Genomic DNA, 27,960 nt, shown 5'->3' with positions numbered 1-27,960 from the left:
AGACAAGAAAAACGGCTAGCTGTTTAAACACTTCGCTGTGATTTTTCTACGGTTTGATGAGGTCAACCTGTCATATCTTCTCACAGAGGACTTTCCTGTCGTCTGTGGGGCCCTCTTGTCTTTTCTCTTTTATTCATGTTGTGCTCCCTTCTTCTTCTTAGGTGGAGTGGTTAAAGAACGAGGAAGTTATTGATCCCGCAGACGACAGAAACTTCTACATCACCATCGACCACAACCTGATCATCAAACAGGCCCGCCTCTCTGACACCGCCAACTACACGTGTGTCGCTAAGAACATCGTCGCCAAGAGACGCAGCACCACCGCCACAGTTATCGTCTATGGTAAACTATTACTTTTTTAACAATATTTTTAATATATAGTATATAGTTTTTAATATATATAATAAAAGGTATTGGCAGTAAATACAGTATACCATCAAATAATTATGCAAGTAAATATAAAACAAACTAAAACAGAGGTGATAAAGATGTTTCAGTAATTACAATGTACAGAAATCTTGTAGGTCACATGGGCTACTACACTTTATAATCTTATTCCAGTTGTCCCGTCCCCACCCCGGTTTTAAGATTTATTGATCATTACCAACGGTTTGTTTTAAAAAAAAATCCATGTAGCTCCCCCAGATATCTTCAAAAAACGTTCCTTTAGTAATGTATGTTATGATAAATCTTTAATATATTGATTCATACTCGGTTTGTTCACATTTTTCCATTCTATAGCTATTTCTCTCTTAGCTTGTAAGAGACACAAGTCTGTTAGTGCACAGTCACTCCTCTTAGTGATTAAATCGCTTTGGTAAATACCCAGGATGCACAACTTTGACCAACAAGGGATTTTCAGTTTTGCCATCAGGCTAACCAAGCAAGCAGTGAAAGAGTGTTCCTTTAGCATTGTCACATTTGAAGTATGTGTCTGGCATATTGGGATTAAAGTGATGTAGATTTGATGGTGTTATATATGTTCTTCCATTCCAACTGTATTGTAGCAATTTAAACCGTGTGTTAATTGTTTGTGTTTGAACTTTCATGCATACCTGGTAAACTATTACTATCTTAATCTTTGTAAACAGATTATGCCTTCACATGTAGAATTTGTAGGCAACGGTACAAGATTTGGGCATGGGAAACGCTCTGGTTTCCGTTTGTAATCCAAGTAGTATTGACCAATCACGCTGGAGCAGGCTTTGGTTGAATGCAGATAAACAGTCCGTGTGGAGAGGTGGAACGCATCGGCCGAAATGCAATCTGGAAACCCACCGGCTATCGTCTGACGATGATTTAACTTTTTATTGGTTTAGAATTGGCTTGTAAACTGGCTACATGTGAAACAAATCAGATGTACATGTCGTCTCTCAACTCCAACTCCATTCTCGCATCTCAAGTTGCTAATCGGACTGTAAACAATGAGTGCGGAAAAGGAAGTCTTGGCCCGGATATCCACTGGCTACACTGGAACCCTAGAAATATAGCCCCTTTCCCCCCAAGAGGCTTATCCGTCGTCAGACCGATAGCCTATGTGTTTCGAGATTGCTACAAAGTCAATGAGGTCCAACATTAGTCTCATCTCCTGACCTGCAAACACTCCTCCTTACCGGCCACATGAGGGTTCATTAAAGTCAGACACTAGTGCAGAGGAAATGTGTTGAATTCCTATAACAAGGCAGCTCAACTAAAAAAAAACAAATTTCAAAGTCACTCTGCATAAAGCAAATCCCTCTCTCTCCCGGGGCATGTAACATTCACTCATTTTGTTCCTGCCGGAAGGTGTGCAAGGAATGGAAGATTAGTGATTTTCTGAACTGTAAGCGAGGTGCTGATGTGGCTGAGCCATACTTAAAGAGACCCCCGCTGCAGTTACACAGACTCACCCACCGTTTCCCCAACATCAGCTAACATGACTGTTATTGCGCAGCACGGCTGTGAAGTTCAACAACGCCTGCTGGAGGCTGTGCATACTCCGACTGAATGAAGAGGATAACACACACACACAAGACAAAAGTGAACAGATGCTTGAAACTGATACTTTCACCAGGGTTAAGTTTCAAATCTATAATTTCCTCATCACTTTACATCGTCTCATGAAAATTGAGAATATGGCTATTGGGGATCAGTGTAAGGGCGACGTGGAAACACAAATTATAAATCCAAGAGAGCCGATTTCAGGGACAAGGGTCGCTGTCTGTGCGAGGCTTTCCTGTCACTACTAACGCGGTCTATTAGGACTAAGTGTTGAGTAACTGCTCTGATGTCAGCTCATCCTTGAGGGAGAAAGTATAACAAGCCACTGCGTCGGTTAGTGCTGTCCTTGCTTTTTTAATCCAAAATGGGATATGTACACCTTTTATGCACAGTTGTGCTGTATGTGAAAGAGCACATACTCCCCATAAAGCTGTATGATAAACCCAAAGGATAAGGGAGTGATGTATCTGATACTAGTGATGAAAAAGGGTGAAGGACAAGCAATCTGTTTTTAGCTCAGTGGTTTCCAGCCCAACCCGCTACAAGGACACTGGAAACAGGAGCACAAGCAAAGGAGAGAAAGAGGGAGAGAGCAGATAGATCCGTAATCCACGGAGGAAAGAAAGCAGACAGTTAAGAAATGTGGGGCTTTGGCAGCCTTCCCCTAGAGTCCAATATTTTGGGCTTCACTCATAAGCATGTCACATTCGAAAGTCGGAGGCTCCAAGGGGCCCAGTTCCACCATCTCAAATGCCACGGACTTGTTCTCAGCCACAAGCCCGGGTGTCACTCTGCACTGGATTTAGTCGCTGACAGAGATGGATGAGAGAGGGAAGAGAGGCATTAGGAGGAATCAGTGAATGGAAAATACAGCAATCTGACCAGAATTTACTGTCTGGCTGCATGGCGAAGTAACGACCCGAGATTTCATGGTCAAAAACTCTCTATATATACATTTTACAATGAGCGATTATAACTGATTTAAATGATGTATTGATAGGTCACACGGAATGTAATGTTTTTATTCTGTCTCTGTGATTTTACAGCTTTTTTGATTTCATGTTATTTTCGTCTTATTGTAAACAAACAGCCTGAGTGATGTTTCAACATGTTTTTATTTCCGTGTATTCCAGTGAATGGCGGATGGTCGACATGGACAGAGTGGTCAGTGTGCAACAGCCGCTGTGGCCGCGGTTACCAGAAACGCACACGCAGCTGTACCAACCCAGCTCCACTCAACGGCGGCGCCATCTGCGAAGGGCAAGGCATCCAGAAGCTGCCGTGCAATCCTCTCTGCCCAGGTATGGCATCAAATTACAATACACCCACTTAGTAGTGGGCGGAAAAGGGTATAGGTGCACAGAAAAAAACGAAATACATAAAATATGATACAACTCTGTGTTTGCATATTTCGCTGTTTGTGCCTCCACCCTTACGTGTGTGTGTGTGTGTCTCTCTCCCACATATCTCTCGCTGTCTCGATCACGTATCCATTCACCCACTCATGCACTTGTTTGTCTTCATCTCCTCATTCGCTCATTTCATTCGCTCTGCCCCCGTCTGTCCTGTCTGTTGTGTGATAGTGGATGGCCTGTGGACAGAGTGGAGTAAGTGGTCCACCTGTGGGACAGAGTGCACCCACTGGAGGAGGCGAGAATGCGGCGCTCCAGCACCCAAAAACGGGGGGAAGGACTGTGAGGGCATGGTGCTCCAGTCCAAGAACTGCACCGATGGGATGTGCATGCAGAGTGAGTACCCGACTAATCCTCTGCTACTCTCTCTGACCTGCCAACCAAAGAGATTTCTTCACCCTTTGACCATGAGTTTCACTCTGCTCTTTCATCGACGCGCTGTGTTTCACATCCACACATAACACTCTCGCCCTGTCTCTCACTCCGTTTCACTTCACCCATACATAAACAACAAGACATGCTAAAAATGCCTTTCTCTCTGTCTTCAATCTCTTTATTTGCACATTCATAATACACCAAAGCTGTTGGATAAAAGTGACATAACAGCAGAAACCACAGCACATCTTTCCTTGTGTCCGCTCTGCTGCATATATAAGTATATGTTAAAAAAAAGACTTGGCCACATGGGGGAAGCGCTCCAAGTAATTATCCTTGTCACAGGCTAAGCATTTGGGAGTTATATTTAAAATAATAATAAGTGATTATATTGTAATTACATAAGGGGGGTCACTGCTTTGATTACTACCGTAATTTAAAAACTGGATTCCTTGGGTCCAATGAGAGGAAGCACGAGGCCACAAAGTGGCACGAGTGTAGGCTTGCTCCTTTTCCTGAGCTGGCAATTACATGTGTTAGAAAGTGAGCTTGTATTGTACACCACATAATAATCTCGTCTTACAATGATTTCAAAGTACACAAAAGGCTCCGGGATGCACCAGAATTTCTTTCCCATAAATCACAATTCTTTCAATTGGTTTTTACTGTTTTGTTGCTAACAAAAAGCCAGTTTGTGGTGCAGCCAGATATTTTTCTGCAGGCAACAAATTGTTTTCTGCTTCTTTCTTCCAGCAAGTTGAAAACAGCCACGCAGTTTAGTTCAGCCAACAACCCTGTCCCCTCTCCCTCATAATACATTCACAGATCGGAGTCATGCTGCAGTTGCTCTGATGCACATGTGTTTGTGTGTGTTTACTGCAGTGTTACGAAGCTACAGGGCAAAGTATTTGAAAAGACCTTGAACTTCATCTACTAAAACATTCTTTGCCTTCATTTCTATGCCTCTAATAACAAGAGAAATAAGATGAGAAGGGAATAGCTGGGAAGACTGCGCTTAACTGAGTTAAACTCTGCGTCTAGTTTAATAAAAATCCACTCCAATAAACATCTTTGAAGGTGTTATACCCCCACACGCTGTCACGGATGCCTCCATTACGTGTATAACCTACTACAGATGGTGATTGTGACACTAATAATATAACAGAGGCTCGGCTTCTGGTTGTCTAGAATTTGATACAGTTGGCCGTCACCGTGTGCAGCTGATCTGAGATTTTGCCGCACTATATGGTTGTAAACTGCTACCTGCAGTATGGTGTCGACATGATGTACTATAGGTTACGGTTGACATCACATTGGCGGTCACTATGCATCTTTAGACGCAGCTGGCTGATGGATTTGCATGTCTCTGGCCAAAGTAAACTGTACTGTATGTCCATATGTATGGAGGACTGACGGGAAGCTATGACTTCAGTGTTCAATGATTTCATGTAACGTTACATCAGAGGAATGCATTAGCTGATTTTATAGCCAAGGTCGTGTCTACAGTGTATAGAAACATCAGGGAGCAATCTACAAGAAAACCTACTCTTATTCGTCTTATTCATCATATTTTATTTCCCTCTGTGGCACAACATGGGTTCGCCCCATACTTCCCTGCCCTCTGCGCCTCAGCCTATCACAGAAGCATTAAGTTCTTGGTAGATTGATGGCCAGCTTGCAGAGAATATAAAGCCATAATGATATAGATTTAGGATCGTTTCAGGGATTGATTTTTTTGGAAGCTAAGAGGGTGAAGCCACTTATGTCAATGCTAATGACCATTTCCACTAGCATTTAGGAGAAACAGCCCATTATCTAAAAGCTCACATTATGGCAAATATGATTGGGAATGGAAATTGTGTGCAATCTGAACTCACCTCGGACCGCTGATCTGCTCCCTCCAGTGCAGGGCCGGGATCTGAGCAAACACGTGTCTGTGGATTCCGTTGCAGCTTGATCTTATTTTCTGTTGTTTGAATTTATTTAAATCATTTCAATTGCAATCCATCGCAGAAATCTGGCAAAGGAATTTGATATAAGCGGAGCTGGAAATAGAAGTCGTGATGCCTCCACTGCTGCACAAAAACACGACTGACCCGAGTCAAAAAGGAGATAGTTGTGTTATAATTAACTTTGCAACTTGTTTATCACATTTCAACTGTCGGGGAGTTTCGGGGGTTGGGAGTTAACAAAGTTATGTATCTACAGATTGATCGAGAGAGCTTGCACTCTGCCTGTTCAGATGGAACTTCCCAACTCTAACACAAGAGTGTAGTTTTCACAGTTCACTGAGGCTGGCCTGTGTAAATCTCTTGTTTTGCGCTCCCTCTGTGGTCTGCCGTCCTTGATTCCAGGCCTTTGGTAACCCCGCTCTGAGACATGACATTCTCTTGACATATTGATGTAGAGAAAGGGGAGAGCATGCTCCAGCAAGGGCAAATGCTTTATTGCTATCAAACACCAGAGACTGGGAAATCATGACTCTTTAAGATTCACTTCAGCCATCCAAGAACATGAGGTTATTTACTATAGTGGTTGAAACGTTTTGATTAAATGTAAATATATTTTGCATATCATATGAATTTCAGTGAGCGTAAATTCTAGTGCTGGGACGATATGCTTATCTCCCGATCACTTGGGTGATTGATACTTGGGTGCCGATTCGATACGTCTTGCGATTTTTAAGTATTGCGATTCTACAAGTATTGCATTTTAATATTACGATTTATTGCGATTTTTGTTAACTTTTTTAACACTAGACCATGGGAAAAAGTTGAATCATACACTTCAAGGGACTTTTACTTTGGAAAATATCTAAATTCATAAAGTAAAAAATGTTTGATTTTCAGCAGGTATGTAGTCAGAGATGTCCTGAAGTCAAATATATCCGTCAATGTCAGGAATTATGGAGCAATGTGTTTATAGCACAAGTATTCGAAAATGTAGGTATTTCAAGGTACCAATATTGGACTTTTACGTAGGAATATTTCTAAAATTGATACGGTAAAAATGCTTTATTTTGTGCCTGTATGTTGTCAGAGATGTCCTGAAGACAAACATATGAGTAATTGTCAGGATTTTTTTTTCCATCAACCCAAAAATCAAATAGACATTTCCTTCACAAATTAGTGGTATTTTCTTTTTAATTTATAAGAGACATGTAACATGTTTTATACTTCTGGTGAATATAATCTCATTAATCTTATATCCATATATGTATTTTGTATATACCACAATTTTGAAAACTGAGTAATGTGTATACTTCTGCTAATGTTTCCAAGTCCGTCACTAGCTCTCCTCGTCAGCTCAGTTCTCTTTAAACATCCACGGTATCCGAGTAAGGGTTAAAAGTCGATCGATAGCTCGATCGAGGCCGTTTGAATGCATTTAACATAAATGTCAGTATACGGGAGCTCTACAGTTGTAGCGTCCGCCGATTTGACCTCGTAGATGAGTGACATCTGGCTTGACCGCACGCTACCACAATACAATAACGTTTCCTGTCCATGACATGCAGCTTTAGCCGTGATGTCTATCTCTGCTTTTCCTGGCAGTGTGTGGAACCCAAAGAGTTTCCATACTTTACTGTGTGTTTAGAGTTTACCATGCTTTGGATTTAAAATGTGAGGGTGCAGGTAGGATCCCCGTGGAATCTACCCCTAGTAGCAGCAGCAGCAGAAGCCAAAATGAACCTTGAGCTATTCTAACGATGACATCAGTTTTGCCAGACGGCCGTATCCTTCTCTGAGCTTGGAAACCTGCCACATTCAAGGAAGTAATGGCTGAGACGCAGACAGTGATTTCCTGTACTATGAGTAGCTATTATGAGAACTCCTCAGCTCTGCGTTGTGTCACTAAGGAATTATCTTTGTCTCTCTTGGGCTCTGAGGTTTCTTTTGGAGCCCACCCACTGAAGCATGCTTTTACTCTGGCTATACTGACGGATGCATAGAAACTCTACAGGATGGGTTCAAATGGGCCATCAGTTAGACTGACCCTGACAGTAACCCCCCCTGCTCCAGCCCGGCCTACCCGTTGCCTGATTACATGAACACACCAGCCCCATCTATCACGCCATTGATTTTCCTGTCGGTCCACTTGTCTGCCAGTGGCTCTCTCCCTCTCCAATAAGGACTTCATTGTTTGTATAGTTGTTTATGGATGTCCCAGGGAGACTGAATATTATGTGTACTAGTTCACTATCCCTGGCCGCCGCTCTATGCTGCTTTCCTCTTCACGTCAGCAAACGGCGAGCCCAGTCGCGGTCCAAAAACCATCTACTGTATGTTGAGGATTTTTCTTTCTTCTTCAACCTTTTTCCATTTCCTGCTCTCTTAACACAACCCTTCCTTTTACACTAACCTCTTCATCCACCTTCCAGTGACCGATGCAAGGCTGTTGGTTCTATTCACTCTGTTGCTGGAGAGCCCACTCTTCATCAGCCCCTCTATTCCCCTCACCTACTAGCCTCCGTCCTGCTGCTGCTAAGGCACTAAGCCCAGTTGATGGATCACGCTACTCCCTCACAGAACCTCCATGCTCCCCCCCTCCTGGTCCTCTCATCCATCTCTATACTCTATACACAGATCTGGAGAGGAGGGGCCAAATCAAGAAAGATCGTTTCCCCGTGTCATCACTCCTACTCATGAGTTTGTTGCTGTCTCATTTGTTGAGTTTGTTTTTCTGTTGGCTTAAATTTGATTTTCATCATCCCTCTCCCGTCATCCTCCCTCCCTCTCTCCCCACTCCTTACCTCCTCTACTCTCTCTCCTCCACCCAAAATTCCTTCCTCTCTTCAAGGTTCCTTATATCAGAAGTCCTCTGAGGCAAAAGACCAGAGTGATTTTGGAAATTCATGTGAGTTATTGTTTTTTTTTTATCATTTTATTTTTCTTTCTACATTCATTGTTATGTCTGTCTGTCCCTAATCTTCATCGAGACGTTGTGCACAAATAGTTTGCAGTCACTCATAGTTCCATATAAATCATTAGAAAACATTACATTTCTGCAAAGAGCAACATTTTACAAGTGGTGTTTTTGCACTAAAAACATGAAACGAAAAAATACAACAAATGTTTTCCATTGTTCTTTCATGCCCGTCTACGTTTCTGCTATTCTGTTTTTTTTTTTGACTTGCAGATAACCACCTCAGGGCATTTCCTTTTTTGATTTCCGCTCTGTCCTTTCTCATAATGTGTCTCTGCTAGCCAGCTGCCTGTTCATTTACCATGTTGCTATTGTTTAACTCAGAGCTTACAATGCCCTTTACCCTGTTGCTCCTCACGAACTTCAGCCCGGCGAGTCTCTCTCTCTCTCTCTCTCTCTCTCTCTCTCTCTCTCTCTCTCTCTCTCTCTCTCTCTCTCTCCCCCTGTAAATCTCTGCGTCCTCACAGAGAATGAAGTGCTCAATAATCCCTTTCATTTCCATTTCTTGTACTTTTCCCTTTCCGACAATGGCTCATGTTCAAAGGGATGTATTAATCTAAGTGATACATTTTAATGCGTACACTGAGCAGGTTGCTGCCTTTATCATCAAAGCGTGGATGGGAGATTGTTCGACTGTGGGAATGTATGTTAAATAACTGCGGGGAAGCTTGGCAGCGAAAGCACAGTGAAATTACATTTTCCGACTTTCATCATAAGGGTCCCTGCTCTGTTTTCTGTTCATGTCTGTGCTTGGAGAAGGATTAGAGGCCTAACATATATAAGGATATATCTTGACACTCCTCTTTAATGTGACGTCTCAGTTAAGGCTGACTAGAGAGGGCGAGCCCACACATATCTTTTCTGGGGACCGGAGGGAAATGAAGTCTTCCCCCCGCCTCTTTAATTGTGGCTATTCAGTACATCTTAACCTAAAGAAACAACTCTTTTTCTTCATCACTGTTAATGCTGTGAGCGAAAAGGAATGCCCCGGTGAAGGTCATACCCACTTTCCTTTTTTGATAGAGATTCTCTCTAAGCACATTTAATATAATGGATTTTAAACTGGCTGAAATGTTGAGTGGCTTGCTTGTTTAATTAGATTTACAAACCTATTTATCCAACAACATCAAGACTGAACTAGAGCAAAAGAAGCTATGCACTTTAACTCTTGTAGCCAAAGTCTGTGCTAAAAAAAAAAAAACTTACATCTTTCCAGTGTCACAAAAACACTCCCTCGTCTTGCTTTTCTCCCTCGTCTCCTCCTTTGTGCAAGAGAACACTAGAGACACAGATTGAGTGCCATCTGTATCCCTGAGACACATGAGGCTAATTTACACAAATGCTCGGCATCATGCTTGCCCTGGAAGTGCCGTGTATGGATCTATGGCTGATGCTGCCATCTACTGGTGCACATTCTGGCATTTGCATACTCAAATGATCTAAAGAAAAACAAATTTCTCTCATCAAAATAACTTGCGTTTACATGCTTTGGTCTTTGACTTTTTTTAGAGCCCCCTGACATTTACAGTGTGCATTCATACGTTGAACAATGCACACATACAGGCTCACACATGCCTTCTGGCTTTTCGATACCTCTGAAGAAGAGTTTCTCCACCATTTGTCAACTTGGTGACAGTGAAGGACATTCTTTACCCGACACTACAGAGAGTTCAGACTGTCAGTAGGCATCCATTAAAAGGTCTGATCGGTAATGAGTGCCTGTCTGAGTCTGCGCTTCCAACAGCCACTATATCCATGCCAAGCCCGCTAATCACAGAGGTTTCTCCAGCTGGAAAGTGGACAGAAAGACTCTGGGAGGGGAGACCGAGATGAAAGACAATTTGAGAAATGCAAGCTATGTCTAGATCTTATCTGCAGTGTGTAAGAACAAAGGCGGAGACAGACTGTGAACTCCAACACAGAGCACGGTAATTTGAAGATGAAAACATCTATATCTCAATCTTCAGAACTTTTGATCTCGCTTCTGAGTCTGCTTGTTAGGACAGTGTGTCATTGGGTTGCACCGGAGCTGCCGTCCTTATTAATCACGTCGTCGTGCACAGCGTTCATCATCATTATATTTATTTTCTTGTTTCGAATTATCTGTATGAAGCATGGTATATGGCCCCCTCTCACACACAACACAATATGGCTTCTTATAGGAAATATTCATCTGTGACTTTGTAAAATCACTGGTCATTGTTAAAATGGACCCACAAGTCATGATTCTTGCACATGTTTATCAGATTTGTGTGTCCTTTAGTGTGGAAAATCAGCCAACATTGAATGTTGGATGACAAAGCTGAACGGAGAAAAGTTGTCACTCTGTACAGGACATGCATCATTATCCCTTTTCACTTTTGACAATTAAGACTGTCCTAAATAATTTATTCAACAGCCAGATTATTTGCCACAGCGGGCCAGCATTAACCACAGACACACACAAAAAAAGACAGGATATATACTGTATGCATTTATTTCCCAGTAGATGGTTATTAATATCCGGCTCAATCGTAAACCAGGATATTAGTCCGCTGATAATGGCTTCATCAAAACTCCTGCATGCTGAGAAAGAAAGCTGTTGGTGTGAACTTATGAGATCTTAAAAGACTATTTTTCTTTCTGTCTTTTGTCTCTTTTCCCCACCCCCCTCCTCCTCTTCCTCCTCCAGTGGCGCCCAGTACAGATGACGTAGCTCTTTATGTGGGCATTGTCATAGCGGTGATCATGTGCCTGGTTATCTCGGTCGTCGTGGCACTCTTCATCTACAGGAAAAACCACCGCGACTTCGACTCTGACATCATCGATTCCTCCGCCCTCAACGGAGGCTTCCAGCCAGTCAGCATCAAGACGGCCCGCAAAGGTGGGGCACCAGATAGATATTTATTTCTATATGTGTGCGTACATGATTTCCTGTGTTTTAAATCACATGTGAGTGAGCTAGTGAACATCAGATGGCACTAGGGCTGCGTATCATTTTAATTTTAATGTAGTTGAGTTTCAATACAGATACCAAACATTTTTTTAAAGTTATGATTTAAATCCTTAAATATCTGATTGAGGCTTAAGTAAACAAGACAACAAATCTGCCCGGGTATTCGATCCGAGCTTTTGGTACGTGTCGATACTCCGTGCTACAGATACATTTCTGTCAGAACCAAGTATGGAGTTTCAATACCCCTGTACCCCTGTGCTGTGATGTCAGGCATTGGGAATCACTTGCGTTAGCAACCCATAGCTTTAACCTGGTGAGATTGGTTTGATTCAGCTGCTTTGGACGCACGTGTATGTTACTCGTGATGTAAATGTGCCCTTTTGACTGTAGATGAGCAGGGAAGCTTGTGGGAGAAATCCAGACAGCGTGTTTGTGCGGGGCGCGGTGATGAAACTATTAAACTGCTTGTCGTTGTGACGGGAGGCCAAACTATGCCCCTTCATTAAGGCATAATAAGGCCAGTCTGCATGTCGCATATTAAACTCTAATTAGATTTGGGCCGGTGACGCACAACTTAAAAGCAAGACTGCAGGGGTGACGACAGGTGGCAGTGAGCTGGACAAAGAGACAGATCAGAAGATTTTTCTTTTTTTTAAAGTTTATTTCACTTGATCTGGACATCACAGTAGCATTAGATTGTGTTGATTAATTGTGTTAGTCTGAGGTTTTAGGAACAGGAAAAAGAAAAGCTGGAAAAAGAGAAAATAGTAGACAGGAAATTAAGATTTTAGTATTTAAAACCAGAATCTTTGCTAAATGTGCTCTTTCTGTTGTGTTGCTGTCTGTCACTGCGCGACACGCATCAAAGACATCTGCTAATCCAGCACTGAACTGATAAGAAACATTTGTAAGCAACAAGCACACCCAAAAAGTAAAGTAAACCATAATGTTAAAGGACATCATTCGACTGGTTTAGTCGAAACCACAGCAATTAACGTTAAGAATGTTATTTGATTGGTCTAAGATGGATATTGATTATTGTTACACCCCTGTGTAATATTTCTCCCCCCACTTTAAATACATCTGATTTTCCTTTTCATTAATTAAGTTTAAGAATATTTATAAAAGAATTGTCTGTTTACAAATGTATTTAATAATTATATTGACGTTCGCCTCTGGCTTTCCAAATCAGTAGATGTCTGTTCCAGATGACTGAAAACAGGATCTGATAGTGATACACAAATCAAAACCAGTCTGTACTGACTGAAAATGTCAGCAAAATAATATCAGTTTATTTATTTTGAGCCATTTCGTAACTATTGTGCAGCACAACAGATTGGCTTACCAAAAAAAATTATTTAGCTTAAGTTGTCTTTGGACTTGTGCAGGCTTGAGATAAATAAAATACTGCAATAATGCAACTAATAACCATACCTACACTATTATACCTATAGTAATTGATGTTTTATAAAGCATTAATAATAACACAAACATCTACTGTACTACAAAAGAAATGGTAACAATAATAGGCCTAAATCATTATTCTGGCCATCTCTTGTCTTATTTGAACACTTTTTATGACTTCCATTGACATCTGCAGTATATAGAAACTTGGTGTTGTTGGAAAACGGAGAGGGGTCGTGGGTAGTGGAGAAGCTGGAGGACAGAGAGCTCCCACTGCCATCGCTCCACCCACTCAGCCCAGCTATTGAACATTCATCCTTGTACCTACTGGGTAAACTGAGCGTTAGTGATGCCATCTGTTACTCATGAATCACAGCTGCGCCTATAACTTCTCCGTGTGAGCAATGTGTCTTGGTGGTGAAGTGGACTTCCCTAATGAGTGAAAAACAAACGAGTAAAGCCAGGCAGCAGTCTCGCTGATTGCTACCGACACTTCAGTTCCTCGTGGCTATTTTGGTTTCTGGTTTCTCACCAGTTCTCACAGTTGACCACAAACCTTCTCTTGAGCCATTTCCTCTGCTTGACTTGGATTCTTTTCTTTTCCAGCTGATCTCCTAACAGCACCCCCTGACCTGACCTCAGCGGCCGCCATGTACCGCGGCCCCGTCTACGCCCTCCACGATGTGGCTGACAAAATCCCCATGACCAATTCCCCTCTACTGGACCCTCTTCCTAACCTGAAGATTAAGGTGTACAACTCCTCAGGCTTAGTGACTCCACAGGACGACCTGGGAGGGGAATTTTCCTCTAAACTGTCACCTAAGCTACCGCACTGCCTCTTGGACAACAGCGACGGTACGATGGGCCGTCGCACACAGACCCAGACGTTGCTCCGCACCAGGGATCCATCCTGCACCGCACTGGGCTCCTTCAGCTCTCAGGGGGGACACCTCATCGTGCCCAACTCAGGTACTGTATCAGACAGTGAGAAGAAGTGTTCTCACATTAGTATGTTTTGATCCGTGATTCAGTGCATATTCATATGTTTAACCAGGCACAATCTGTTGCATATTTACAAATTAAGCAGAGATAAACATAGTATAACCCTCCCCACCCCTCCAAAAGATTTCATTCAAATCCATCGCATACTTTTGGAGTAATCCTGTAAACGGACAAACAAATTATAAAACAAACTAACACCGGTGAAAACATAACCTCCTTCCTAAGCCTTCGGCCTTGGCGGAGGTAATAAATGAGCTCTCATTCATGAAAGACGGATCTGCAAGTTTCAGCAAAATCATAGTTAATCTTAAAACTCCCTAGCTGTCTTTTGTCTGTTTTGATTGGAGCAGCATGTTTTCATCTACCCAGTGGCTCTCCTTTCAGGTGCTTTATGAGCTCTTCCTCTCATCAGCGTTTAGTAAAAGTACTTCCATTTGTGTGTACTGTATGTGCATGAGAGAGCATGTGAATATGTGTGGGTGTGCGCATATTTTCATATTGGAAGGATTAACTCCTCTCCACTGTATAGCCTGACATGGAGAAGAGATCATCCATCAAGTCTTCCCTCTGTGGGGCCCTTCTGTTTTCATTCACAGGTGATGATGTTCTTAGTAGGGCTGTCCTCGACCGAAGAAAAGTCGACTTAACACTCAGTACGATTTTGTTTTAGTTAATGAGTTAGTAGGTTTAATCGACAGATCTATAAAATTGAGTTCCTCTGCAAAGAATCACACAAAAGCACCACTTTCAATCTGGTTCACCAGGGATGTGCTCATAAGTTTCTTGGAAATAAGTCATTCAGCATGAAAAAGCATTAAAAAAAAGGACAAATTGACTAAAGAAATCTTAGCCGACTAATCCCCCCAAAACCCCAACTTGTCATTTGTACACTTTGGTTTTCATACGGATTAAACAAACAAGCTATTAGTGTTAATTAATGAGCTTCAGAGATCTTGTAGGCAGATTTTGTTATCTTCGGACAGAGTCCGGCTAGTCGTTTTGCCCTGTTTTCAGTCTTTATGCTAAGCTAAGCTATCTGGCTCCTTGCTGTAGCTTTATATTGGACAGATGAGAGTGGTATTGATCTTCTCATCAACTCTCTGCAAGAAAGCAAATAATCACATTTATTAATACACACTGTGAAACCAAAACTAATAATAATGAGTACTGGTATGTTTGTTTCAATCTAGTTTTAAATGTTTGAAAATGTTCACTAAACTGGACTGAAATACAGTACAAATTGTGTTCCAGATGTTTCAGATCTGAGTTGCCTCTTTACCAGCTTTACCAGGATAACTCGAGGTCACATCACACAGATGTGACCTTGAAATAATAGGCTAAACCATATGCAACCTATCAAGTTGTGTTGACTGCACACAGTATGACAAGGGTTGATGGATACCTAAGGTGTGTGCACTGGAAGTCCTGGCGTAGAGGTATACTGTTTCAGGCAGCTTACATTAGCCGTGCTGTCCTCACTTCAAACACATGTGGGCCGTTTTGTAAAGTGCCACAGATGCATGTTGACAGGCATAGACAAACTAGCCGAGACATTAAAGGATACAGCGACTTCTCAAGTTTCTTAAGTTTTCCTTTTTTCGTTTTTGATTCTTGTAAAAATGTTCCGAGCTGCTACTTGTGCTCAGCCACCTCATCATGTTACATAGGCAGAGGGAGGAAAAGAGCACATTTGATATCTGATCTGTTGGTGTGTCTGGGTAATGACAGATTTTGTGGCACCGTCAGTGTGGCTGTTATGGTATTTTGCATCTTAAAATGCATTTCCCCATCTCTTTGAAGCTTTGCTGTGAGAGAGAGTGGCAGTGTGCGAGACGTCCCCGTGGCAGAGTTGCGATTGCCTTGCTAGCTAGCAAGAGAAGCTGTCTGTCACCTTTTGAAAAGTTCAGTACAAGGACATGGGAAATCAATGAGCTATCTGAGAAACCCCTCCAGAGAGAGGGAGAGCGAGAGAGAGTGTGTGTTTCTGTGTGTGTGTGTGTGTGTGTGCATGAGGGAATGTGGGGGGTAGACTCCTAAAAAACACATCGGACAGGACATCATATCAAATCAATCTGAGATGGAAAAATGTAAATCATGCTGGCTGCAGCAATATGAGAATGCTATGAAGAGCAGAGAGATCATTGATTTTAGAAATGAAATGTCACACCATTTCCTGGTGCCATAGGAGAAGGCAATAAACCGCCATAGTTTTTATATGCGGGGCTGAGGGGAATTGCGATTATTACTGTACTTGTTCTTAAAATAATTATCACTTCTCACTGGGGCTTTAACTGCTCTTTACTGCTGCAGTAATACTTTAAGATATATCCATTATAAGTAAAATGGTTCATATTCCTTTGTACATTTTGTATGTAAAAGGTAGATCATTAAGGACCTTCAGTTCACCACGTGAAGCACAGGTGCTTCTGTGCTCTCACTGACTTAAGGGGAGACCCCCCGTGTGAATAAGCTAACAATTATAACTAATGGATATCTCCATGAAACCCCAGTTGATTACTTACATTAAGCAATTCTTTTTTGTGTTACAAGTTTTCTGAAATTTGATGTTTAAATACGCAAATGAGGCATTATCTTATTAAATATGTGCTAATTTGCATACATTCAGAACAGAAATCTGAACATTGGTTGGAACATATTGTTTCATTTTGTTGACACATTAGACTCAAAGGTTTGTACTGAGGGAATTTTGGATATCTCTTTTTATCACTCCATAAATCAGAAAATACTGTCAACAGCCATTAGGAAAAAAATCAAATTTTGCCATGTTTTTAGGAATAAAATATGATATAAATCAGGCTATGAATGATATATGAACAAAATCCTCTGTAAAAGCCTTCAGAATATTTAAGTTATATTTACTTGTATAAGTTTGGTGCTACTGAAGTGGAGATTTCTGGCTCAGTGAGAAAAAACTAATTTTGAGAAAAAGGCCTTTTAAAGATATGGATTGTAAAGTTCCATACATTTTGAAGACACTACAGATGAATAAGGTAAAAATGTTAACTTATAGAGAGCACCATGAAACTCCCCCAGCTGATTATTTACATTAAGACATTTCACGTTTTCTGGAATTTTATGTCTAAATATGCAAATGAGGTATTACATAATGCTAACTTTTGTTGAATTTAGGGGAATCTACAGACGCAAATATACAAAGTAGTAAAATAAACACCTGAATGTGTGTTTTGGATGTTTTTATTTCCGCTAGTCTGAATGGAAGCAAAATAGCCCAAAATCTCAAAATTGCATCAGCCTGGGTGTCTCGCCCAGAAGAAACCTTTTAAACACAATCATGACATTGGCATTGGCAGCACAAACCGTTGTAAAGACTCCTCAGGTCTACCTGACAACTCACAGGTTATATATATGCTCTTTTGTTTGTGTGTCTGTCTGTGTTTGTGCTCCCCAGGAGTCAGTCTGCTCATTCCAGCAGGAGCCATTCCTCAGGGCAGGGTCTATGAGATGTATGTGACGGTTCAGAGGAAGGACAACATGAGGTACGCAGTTGCCTCCAGCCACATCGATGCCCCAGAGCTGTGTTTACCCCTGTCAGCTCCGCCATGTCACACATACACCGAGACTGCTGTCACATCGCCACTAAACAGCATTTGTGTGTGTGTGTGTGTGTGTTTGCACGTGCGTTATTCTCTGTGCACCTCCAGGCCCTCGGTGGATGATGGCCAAACTGTGCTGAGCCCCGTGGTGAGCTGTGGGCCCCCCGGGGCCTTGTTGACTCGGCCCCTCATCATCACCATGCACCACTGTGCCGTGTTCGACGGCCAACAGGATTGGCTGATCCAGCTCAAGAGCCAGTCGCCGCAGAACCACTGGGAGGTGAGGTGTTGCATGGAAACTGTGCAGTAGACTGTTATGTGTATCGCCACGGTCCAAGTTTGAATGTGTGCTTCTGGCAGTCTTGAAGTATGAAGTATTCAAATGATAGGTTTGCCACCTAAAATACGATTCCCAGATGCGATTCAACCATTAAATAATCCACGCTGCATTTCAGTTGGTTGAAAATTTCTTCTCGGCAAAGAGCAAAGGGAAAGTTATCTGGAAAGAAACAAAATGATGAAATAGCATGAGACGGTAGATAGCATGGAGGAGGTGAAGGAGATCCACTTCCCCTGCTTTGTTTGTGCAGCTCAGCACTCAGAGCGAACCCCTGTTCCAATCAGTTGCTGAAATAGTAAACCTCTGATGGCAGGGAACAGGCTGGGACTGTTTTTTTTTCTCCCAAGACAGTTTTCTTGTACCTTTTTATGAATTACTATTTTTGTTTGGATGTGCTGTTGTGTACGTGTGTGCTGTGTTTGTGTTTTTGGAAGACCTGTGCCTGCAGGCTCCATCATTAACAGTGCTGATGATGATAAGTTGGGCTGCTGAGGTGCAGCAGTGTGAATGTGTTCTGCCTATCCCCTCTCTCCTTCTCTTCCTCACTTTCTCTCTGTCACACACACACACAGAAACGGTACAATTACCACAAACAGATAATTTGTAGAGAAACTATGCTTCCACCCTCGTCACAAAAAGTGCTTTAAACTCGGTCCAGTTTTCATCTCTCTCCCCAAAAATCGTGCCTGTAGTTCTCCTCAGATAATAATACGACGGGCCATTGTTGTAGGCAGTTATTAGCCTCTCTTTCTTACCTGCCAAGAGAGCATTTCTGGGTAAGCTCTCCTTCCATGTGGTTTTTAATGAACTCTCGCAGGCAGTAGTGTGCTGAGACCTTTTTAAAGTGGAAGGTGCTCAAAGTATAAAAACGAACCAAAGGCTACTCATTTGTGTAACAGCAGGGTCTAACAGAATAAAAAGCAGTGGAAAGAACACAAAATTATTCTCTTAAGAATTCAGATTCTAGTCTATATAGGTTTACGGTCTAAATTAATCAGATATAAATTCAAAGGGAAAGGGTATTTAGGAAAATGTTGAAGCGCTAGTGGAAGTCTATGCAGGCATACTGTACAGGCCAGTCACATATTGAAAATCCAACTACTTAGCACCAGCCTATATCTAATATATGGCCCTCTGTCAGTTCGTTATTGAGTAGTGGCTTGAATAACATCACTTTCAGGAAGTCTTTGCACAATCTCCACCGCTGATGTGATGATATGACTTATGGAGCAGAGAAAAACTGCCAGACCGGCCCCACATGCCTTTGTGACAGTGATGAATTACTCGGGGGCAGCCAATAAAGCTCAGTGTAAGCTGAGTATTTTTAAGGAGGAAATAACTATTGATCAAGGGCGACACTGGGGGGAGGGAAAAGTGTGTGTGTATACAGGCAGTCTGATGCCATCTGGAAGTAACCAGTTGTTTCACCGGTCAGTCTATGCGCACACACACCTGGAACAAAGTCTGTATAAGAGCTTGTTTTGTTAAAAACAATCAAACGCTATCTATTTCTCTTTAACCAGCAGCTACATGTTGGATGTTCATCAAAACAGTTTGACCAACGACACAATGGTAACTTGGTTGGTTCACAGCAACTCAGGTTGGTTACAGACAAATCAACTAGAGTTAAACTTGGATCATCCTCCAGCCTGTTACACTCAAAATATCAAGGTAACACTGGTTTATGTCTAACATGTGCTTCAGTGATCCTCCTTTTACTAGTGCATGGCTTGTGGAAGATGCTCCTGCGCCGCACACACAGCTGTTTACTATTGCTGGTTGACATGTACACCAACATGAAGCAGGAGGAGTTCAGTGAATGCTACAGATCCGGTGCGTTTTGCAATCCGTTTTAACTCTGAATGTTGAGGGGAACAAATAGCTTACTTTCAGCCTGTGGAGGATCTGATGACGTGTCTGGTCATTCCTAATATTGGGGAGGACAGATATCCATATTTCTTATATTGGAGGGGACGTGCTCCCCCCCGTCCCCTGTGGTGATTACACACTTGCTATTGATTACATCTCTGACCTGTCAGAAATGCAGATGGTAATCTCCAAGGCGACGGCAGCTTCCTTTTTATATGAGCTTGTCTTCCCACTGAGGCCAGCCTCCATGCTGCATGTGTGAAATATTGCTTTATATGACATGCTCTGTCAAAGTAAGTATTCATCACTGCAGTAGAAACAGGAGAGATGAGCTCCTCCTGAAGAAGTAATTCCCGGATATTTATAAATATATATAGTCATCTCACCACCTAGTGAGAATAATCTCATCCGTTGGCATCCGGGATGCCGCACCCCTCCCCCGTCCAAGCACACACACACACACACACACACACAGATGTACACACAGTGTCACTGAGGGAACATGGTGTTGTGATGATGATGAAGACAGCAGGTCATATAATGAGGAACATGTGGGGCTTTCTGCTTCAGTAACTCTCCTACAAAGATTTATCCTCCCACGCCTCTAAGAAAAAAAAATAAAATCTCTGCTGATGAATGCAGTCAAAAATTGTGAATAAATTATGCTGTGTGAATATGTGTGTGTTTACACATTTGCGCCTGCACACACATGTAGGAAGCAAGAGCCTACTTTTCCGCTGTGTGTTCTAATTATCCCCAAATAAGGAGCCCCAGTGCCATCCCACAGGAGCAGTTAAAGAGTCTAATGATCAGCCATAATACTGCTGTTAAACGGCTTAGCTCACAATAAAATACTGTAATTCCTCTTCTGTCTCTCATAATAGGCTGAATTAATGCCAGTGTGCTGCTCACAGGAGTGTTTGGATTAGAGAGAGAGAAGAGAGAGAGAGAGAAAGCAAGATCAAGAGAGATCGAGAGAGGGCGAAAGCTTCCTCAGACCAGACGGTCTTAATGAAAGAGAAATATGTCCCGGCATTAGCGCCATTACAGGGGTCAACTCCAAACGGTCCCGAAACTCAATCTTCTATTACCTCACGTACCCAATGGCAAGGTCGGACATAAATAATACACACTCGCTAAGGGGTAATATTTTAAGGACACGGCTTATGTGAAAAGGCATGACCCATAATTGTACTTTCTCCCTTAAACTTAAATCTAAATTCCGTTCAGTTTCAATTAAATAGAAATGAAATGTATGTCATAAAAGAGGAAGTTTCAACTGAGAATGTTATGAAAGTCAATGATTTTATACACATTTTTCTTGAATGCCGTGTCACAGGCAAATACGACAAATTAATTTTAAGTCCACTGTTTTTGCTAGTGCATTAGATCAAATTCTGCCACCAAAAAACAAAAACTGAAAACTTCCGTTCTGCTCAGTTTCCAAACATGTAAATTAGGGAACAAACTGTGACTGTTTTTATGCTTTTTGATGTAATGGCTTTTTGCATATTGGGTGTTATTTGCAAAAAAATGTAGGAGATTGTTCAAATGACTTCTCTGAATAAGTAAAACTACAAATTGAGCTCCACTTGCTGTGCCTGATTATTCACCATTGAATGGTGAATACATAGAGCATTTATTTCATAGTGCTTCAGCTTGAATAGTCTCATTTATAGGAATGAAAAAGGAATGAGTTTGATAATGTGTCTTGGAGCCAAGAAAGCAACTGTGGACTTTTTTTCTCTGCTATTAATGGCTATATTTACTTGCCAACAAATGAAAACACAGGGGGACTTGAGGGGGACGGAGCCAAAGTGACAGCGTTAGAAATGCTATTAATTATGTCTACTTTTTTTTTCATCTTTTCCCTCTTTATATTTTTCTTCAAATGCTACCACATGTAACAAAAGTATGAAACCCTGGACTATTTCTGTATTCTTTTTTTTTTAGCTTATTATCTCCCACACTTGTGTCACTTTATCTTTCTTCCTGTCCACATGCAGGATGTGGTGGTGGTTGGAGAAGAAAATTTCACCACGCCGTGCTATATCCAAATGGATGACGAGTCCTGCCACATCCTGACAGAGACACTGGGCACCTCCTGCTTAGTGGGCCAATCTCTCAGCGCCGCAACCACCAAGCGCCTCAAACTAGCCATCTTTGGCCCTGTCACCTGCCCTGCCATGGAGTATCACATCAGAGTCTACTGCCTGGACGACAACCAGGACGCCCTCAAGGTAAAATATACAGCAGGGTTGCATGTGTGTGTGTGTGTGTGTGTGTGTGTGTGTGTGTATCCGTTCTTTTGTCTCTCTGTGTTTGCAAAAGGTTATGTAGCAAAGATTAAATGTGTTTGTGAGCATTTAATGATGTTTGCGAGTGTGTCATTTCGACTGAATTGTTAATGCGCGTGTGTAGGCATAGCCGGCAGATGAGCTGTGGGAGGCGGAATGAGAAATCTTTGTGTTGGTGTGTCACAATAAGGGGAGACGACGAACGCATGCATTTTGAAAAGCGTTGTTGCTCCTAGGAAGATGTAGCTGCTGCGCCAACACAAAATAAGCCACCTTTATCCCTCTACTCTCCTATTGTCTCCCTCTGTTTAATACCTCCATCTACCTACATGGAGGAAAGATAAGGACGGATTATTATACCGAGCAGGGATATTAAACACGGTTATTAAGTTTTGGGAATGGGTAATGAGAAGTGATAGTGATCCTGCTGCAAGGACATTGAAGTTGTTTTCAGATGGCAGGTCCAGATTCGGGTTCATAAAGCCCCCGAGGGAAAGTGATGAATATATACTATAAAAACACATCATATATAGATTAGAGCATTTGCAAGAAACTGCTGTAGCAAACAACAGTTTACAGCAAACACAATATAGAGAAATTTGTTTTACGGTTTCATAATACTGCGCTAAACAAGTGTGTGTTTGTGTATTCAGGAAGTCCTACAGATGGAGAAGCAAATGGGTGGGAAGTTGTTGGACGAACCAAAGACTCTCAACTTTAAAGACAGCACCCACAACCTGAGACTTTCCATCCACGATGTCCCCCACACGTTGTGGAAGAGCAAACTACTAGCCAAGTACCAGGTGAACTTGGCCACACACACACACACACAACCTTTGAGAAAGAGGACAATCATTTTCACGTGCTTCTCTTGACAGCTGAGTAAACCCCTCTACCCTCTTCACCTCTCTGCAGGAGCTTTCCTTTCAGCAGGTGTGGAGCGGCTCACAGAGGAACCTCCACTGTTGCTTTACCCTGGAGCGGTTCTGTTCCAGCACTGTGGACCTGGCCTGTAAGATATGTGTGCGCCAGGTGGAGGGAGAAGGACAGATTTTTCAGCTGGACACTACACTGTCAGAGGTAGGGTTGCCTAAAATCCTCTTCCAACCGTAGAACTATTGTGCAGTCCATTTTTCTGTCCTTGACTGTGGAGGTATTCTGTACTGTCATGCTGCCCCACCAACACTTCAGCTGTTAAATCCTCTGTATCAGTACATTACGCTTTATCACGAATGAGTCAGGAAGAAATAGCCATCATGTTATTAATTTGTATAGCTCTACTATTGAAGTTTCCACCTACCTCACATCTCTTCTCATTAAAAATCTAGTAACTGCATTACACCTTCGGTAACTAATTAACATTAAATATCCCTCATGCATGCACTAATGTGGGAAGAACTTAAGGGTTTAATAAGGTAATAAAGATTTACTTCATTATCTGATGTTTTTCTGTAAAACTGTTTTTTAATTGTTTATTATATAGCTGTACTGTTTCTATTTTGCTCAATGTTTCTTGTTCTCAGGTTTCTCTCGGAAAAGAGATCTTAATCTCAATGAGACTGCCCATTTATATTAAGATTAAATAGAAAATAAATAAAATGTAGCCGAAACTCTTGCGTTGAATTTATAACCGCTTAAAAGAATGATTTTCCTCGTTTAGATACGAGCAATGCATCACAAAACAGAAGTAAATTTGAAATGAATGAAATTAGTTTTAATAAAGGAGATAATGCATTCCCTCCACCATACTGCTCTCCTTGTCTCTCTGGTGTGAGAGATACTTTAATGAATTGACCCTCTCTCCCATGTCCTTTTCCCTCTTTTTGCAATGTTCACAAAGACTAACAGGGTGGAAGACCGGTAGTCTCGACCCTCCGGCCTTCATACAGCCCTGATAGGGCAATGCAGAGTAGAGGGGGAATAATCACCCTCTAGTTGTGCCGCACTTGTTTCACAAAGGCCATCTGGCCAGGAGGATAGAGCTTGAGGGATGGTGAAGCACTCGGGCTTTGTGCTCCGTAATGAGATGAATTACAGTACATGTAGTGCAGAGCTTTGTCCCTGCCTGACCTTGCTTCATTTGTCTCTGGGTCTTGCTCTGGTTTCTGTAGCCAGACCTCCAGCACTTAATCCTCCAGATGCAATATATTTGAACATTCTTGCATCAATAACTGGATGACAGTAAAAATTCATAATTTTTCACTTTTTATACAACCCCAAGTTTTCTGTCATACAAATCAATTTTGAGCCACATTATGTTTCGTCTTGTGAGACGGTGTTAAATTATGTATATGCTGAAAGAAATGCCACTGTGTCCCTTCTCTAACCTCTCTCTTTCTCTGCAGGATTCCCAGAGTATTGACACATCTCTGCTGGACCCCGCCAGTAACATCACCACACTGGTGGGGCCCAACGCCTTCCGCATCCCCGTCTCCATCCGACAGAAGTTGTGTGGCAGTCTGGATGCACCACAGACCAGGGGAAATGACTGGAGGATGTTGGCCCACAAACTTAACCTTGACAGGTGGGTAAAGGAAAAGGGCTATCTGAGAGAGATAAGGAGTGAGACAGTAGATTTTGGCTTTTAGTGGTCACAGTCTGGCCACTGGAACGGGCTGTTATCAGGTTTTGCTAATTTTTTTTAAGGGAAAATGAAAGAGATGATGGAAATACACAATCTCCCTATTCAAAATGTTGTTGATGAGCAATTTGAACAGCCAAATCATTTTTTTCTTTCATTAGAAGTAGGCAACACGATTACACAGAGAATAAAACAGTAGATAACTAGTCTGTTTTCATTTGATTTTGATTGTGCTGTGGGAATGTGACTCCTTTTGATAGGCATCTGCTGAATTGAGATTAATTGAGTTTGACTAAACTGAGACAGACACACAGAGAGAGACAAAGATAGAATGACGCTTCTCTTTTCAAAACATCACCCATGTGTCTTTGGTAGTCTTGTGTGTGTGTGTGATGGAGATACAGTGTGTGTCCATTTATAAGGTCCCAGCTCAGCGGGGCGGCCTTATCACAAGCAGCAGCTGCAGATTGACGAGACCACTGACAGAGTGGGGCGTGAGGGGAAAAACAGAACCAACGTCTCATTCACTCACAGTGATAATAAATACACAACACCAGTGTATACATAGGGCTCATTAGTTTCCATTTTTAATTTTTTCATATAAAAATCCAGGCATATGTGTGTCTGTTTTGAATATCAAAACTGTGTGGCACCTACTTGCAACACAGATGCTCTGAAAATTATTTTTACTTATTCATTTACTCACTTAAAGAGACTCTTGTGCGTAATCAGCAGCTATTTGCATGTTCTCCCCACTTTTCTCTTAACTTTATATAAATTAGATTTTTTTGCTGTGCTTGTCGCAGCAGAGCTTAATTCACTGAAATAAAAAAAACAAATGGTATAAAACGTCATAAAGTCAGTTTTTGTATGCCATAAAAAAGTCACAATATAGTATGCCATAAAAGTGTCAAAAAATGTCATAGTATAGTATGTCACAAATATGTCATGGTAAGCTAGTTAACATAAATGCAGTAAGGCGGGTACGGTGTGTACCTAGACTCACCAGGAGGTGGCGGTACGAAAGTATGGGTACTCCTGTGGACAAAAATGAGACAGCACTGGACAAGCAACAAAATGCTGAACATAAAATACATTGTCCACCACTTACAATACTTCATAAACCTTGTTATATGTTGTCATATGTATACATTTATTTAGAGTTTTATAAAGCCTTTAAAAATGTATAATATTTTATGAATGTGTTTATAATGCGTTCTAGACATGACCTTCATATAAAGTGTTGACATTTTTTTGCACACCAGCCAAGTCCTGTGTTTTAATTCAAGTAGTAAACCCATTCATCTCTGTTAACCATTTACTTCCTTTTCTCCTTACCCATCCCTCTCTGTTGTGTCACCATAATTCACTCAGGTATCTTAACTACTTCGCCACCAAATCCAGTCCTACGGGAGTGATCCTGGACTTGTGGGAGGCCCAACATTTTCCCGATGGCAACCTCGGTCGCCTGGCCCAGGTACTGGAGGAGATGGGACGCCATGACAGCCTTGTTCCTATGGTGACTGAACACTGACATCTGCCCACCAGGGAGTGTGACATTCCAGGGAGGAAGAAGACATAAAAAGAAAATAAGAGACGGGGACGCCGGGAAAAAAAAGGCGAGTCATTTGGCATCACAATGACAAATGCACGCACACACACCCGCGCACACACACTCACAGGTACTGTGTGTGTGGGTGTCACACACTCAGAGAAGTAAGAAGAAAGAAACCGCTAGGTCTACTCAGCCATGACCCAGTTAAACATTGGCAACAAAGGGTGTAAAAACTTGGAGGGTAAACAAGAATCTCTGTCATTTCTCGCTGGCTGTTTCCTCTCTCTCTTTCCGGTACAACGACTTGATATTTTTGGCTCTAGTTTCCTTGGAAACAGCTGTCCGGTTATTTGGATGGACTGCGCGTATAATGCTGATGCCCTTGCCATAGACAAAAGTCTGAGTAGTGAGACGCTATCAAAGGTCAAAGGGAGTAAAGGAGCAAGGCTTGGATCAGAAGAAGCATCTCTCATTCTCCAAAAAACAGTCTCCATAGCAACTCCATGGATGGGTATGTGTTCTGTGATAACATAGTATTTAATAATATGCCTATTTATACATATCTTTTTTTGTATTTTATGCTGCCTATTATGGAATATTTTGCAGTGTCCTCACATTTTTGTCTCCTGTTCCATTATGTTTTGACTGTATCATAGCACCTCCTGGTGGACTCCTGCAGTAATGACTCCTTTTAAATGTACAGAAGGGAATCAATGACGTAACCGTTTTACAGCTTTAGTGTTGCTGTCGTAACTACTAATACTTTTAATTATGTATAATTATTGATTTTCAAGTATGTGCTTTTATGTGATTCTTTGTTTTTTTTAGATCTTTAAAATATTTTTGATAAGTTGCATTGGTTATGATTTATCGTTACATTCTTCGCATGTTTATTATCGGGTCATTTGGCTAATTACACCAGTCTCATCGCCCCTAAATAGAGGGGTGATCAATTTCCCCAAATTAAATAAAATTCATGACTGATGCTGATGATTTGTATGTTGTTCCAGATGATATCATCTACATTAAAGAGACCAGGCAGAGAGAGGTAGATACCGTAGAAAAGGGAATCAAATAAGTATATTTTTGTAGGACCAATGCAACTGAATACAACTGCTTTGTACCAAATAATTGACATACAGTGTATGAGGTCAAACGTAACACAGGGCGGTCATCTAAATATCAAACGTCATTTCAAAAAGTGTCATTTCTTGTGTTCACAACTGAATGACTTTCATATGTGATTTCGGAGAGAACAGACTTCAGTGTTTGTACATTAACGACAGAAGCCATCAGTGTTGTGACGACACTGTGCGCATGAAAATGTGAAAGTTGTAAATGCAACATTCCTTTGATGCAGCAGCACTTGTGACTGTTCCAAGTGTTCTCGGTTGGTTCTTGATTTTATTTTTTATTTTTTTAAATGTCAGTCGTCCCAGTTTTCGTAAAAGCCGTCTATGCAAACTTTGCATCTTTCTGAAACAATCTTTACATTCTCAGTGGGCTAGCCTTTTGCATTCCCTAGTTCTTCAGCTTCATGATTATTATTGTGTATAGTGAGAATGTAGCCTGTCTGTTTCTTGCACTCATGTTCCTCGCAACTGCTTGCATTTCATCTGTCAAGTTATTGTACAAAGTGTAAGAAAGAATTTTTAAGACTAATAATAAATTATATTTATATGCAACATTGAAAAACGGAGCGTGATGGA

General features: G+C 41.6%; 1 protein-coding gene across 5 annotated transcripts in view; it reads left to right on the top strand.

Annotated features, from left to right (window-relative positions):
* The window catches only part of unc5cb (unc-5 netrin receptor Cb), a 212,526-nt gene extending 184,566 nt beyond the window's left edge, over positions 1-27,960 (top strand). For 2 of the 5 annotated variants that reach the window (XM_074618094.1, XM_074618090.1), the window contains 13 exons: positions 162-342; positions 3,114-3,281; positions 3,564-3,728; positions 8,568-8,624; positions 11,365-11,556; positions 13,639-14,001; positions 17,465-17,552; positions 17,718-17,889; positions 21,825-22,058; positions 22,769-22,918; positions 23,031-23,195; positions 24,461-24,639; positions 26,071-27,960. In XM_074618094.1, coding sequence (XP_074474195.1) covers positions 162-342; positions 3,114-3,281; positions 3,564-3,728; positions 8,568-8,624; positions 11,365-11,556; positions 13,639-14,001; positions 17,465-17,552; positions 17,718-17,889; positions 21,825-22,058; positions 22,769-22,918; positions 23,031-23,195; positions 24,461-24,639; positions 26,071-26,230 — 2,274 coding nt within the window. In that variant the 3' untranslated portion in view covers positions 26,231-27,960. The remainder of the gene's footprint in view (positions 1-161; positions 343-3,113; positions 3,282-3,563; positions 3,729-8,567; positions 8,625-11,364; positions 11,557-13,638; positions 14,002-17,464; positions 17,553-17,717; positions 17,890-21,824; positions 22,059-22,768; positions 22,919-23,030; positions 23,196-24,460; positions 24,640-26,070) is intronic. The other 3 variants (XM_074618092.1, XM_074618091.1, XM_074618095.1) reach the window with 3 other exon arrangements.

This window comes from Sebastes fasciatus, chromosome 19, assembly GCF_043250625.1.
Source record: "Sebastes fasciatus isolate fSebFas1 chromosome 19, fSebFas1.pri, whole genome shotgun sequence".
In the NCBI taxonomy this organism is placed as follows: Eukaryota; Metazoa; Chordata; class Actinopteri; order Perciformes; family Sebastidae; genus Sebastes; species Sebastes fasciatus.
The sequence above is the reverse complement of the archived record's forward strand: the minus strand, read 5'-3'. Positions and strand labels throughout refer to the sequence as shown.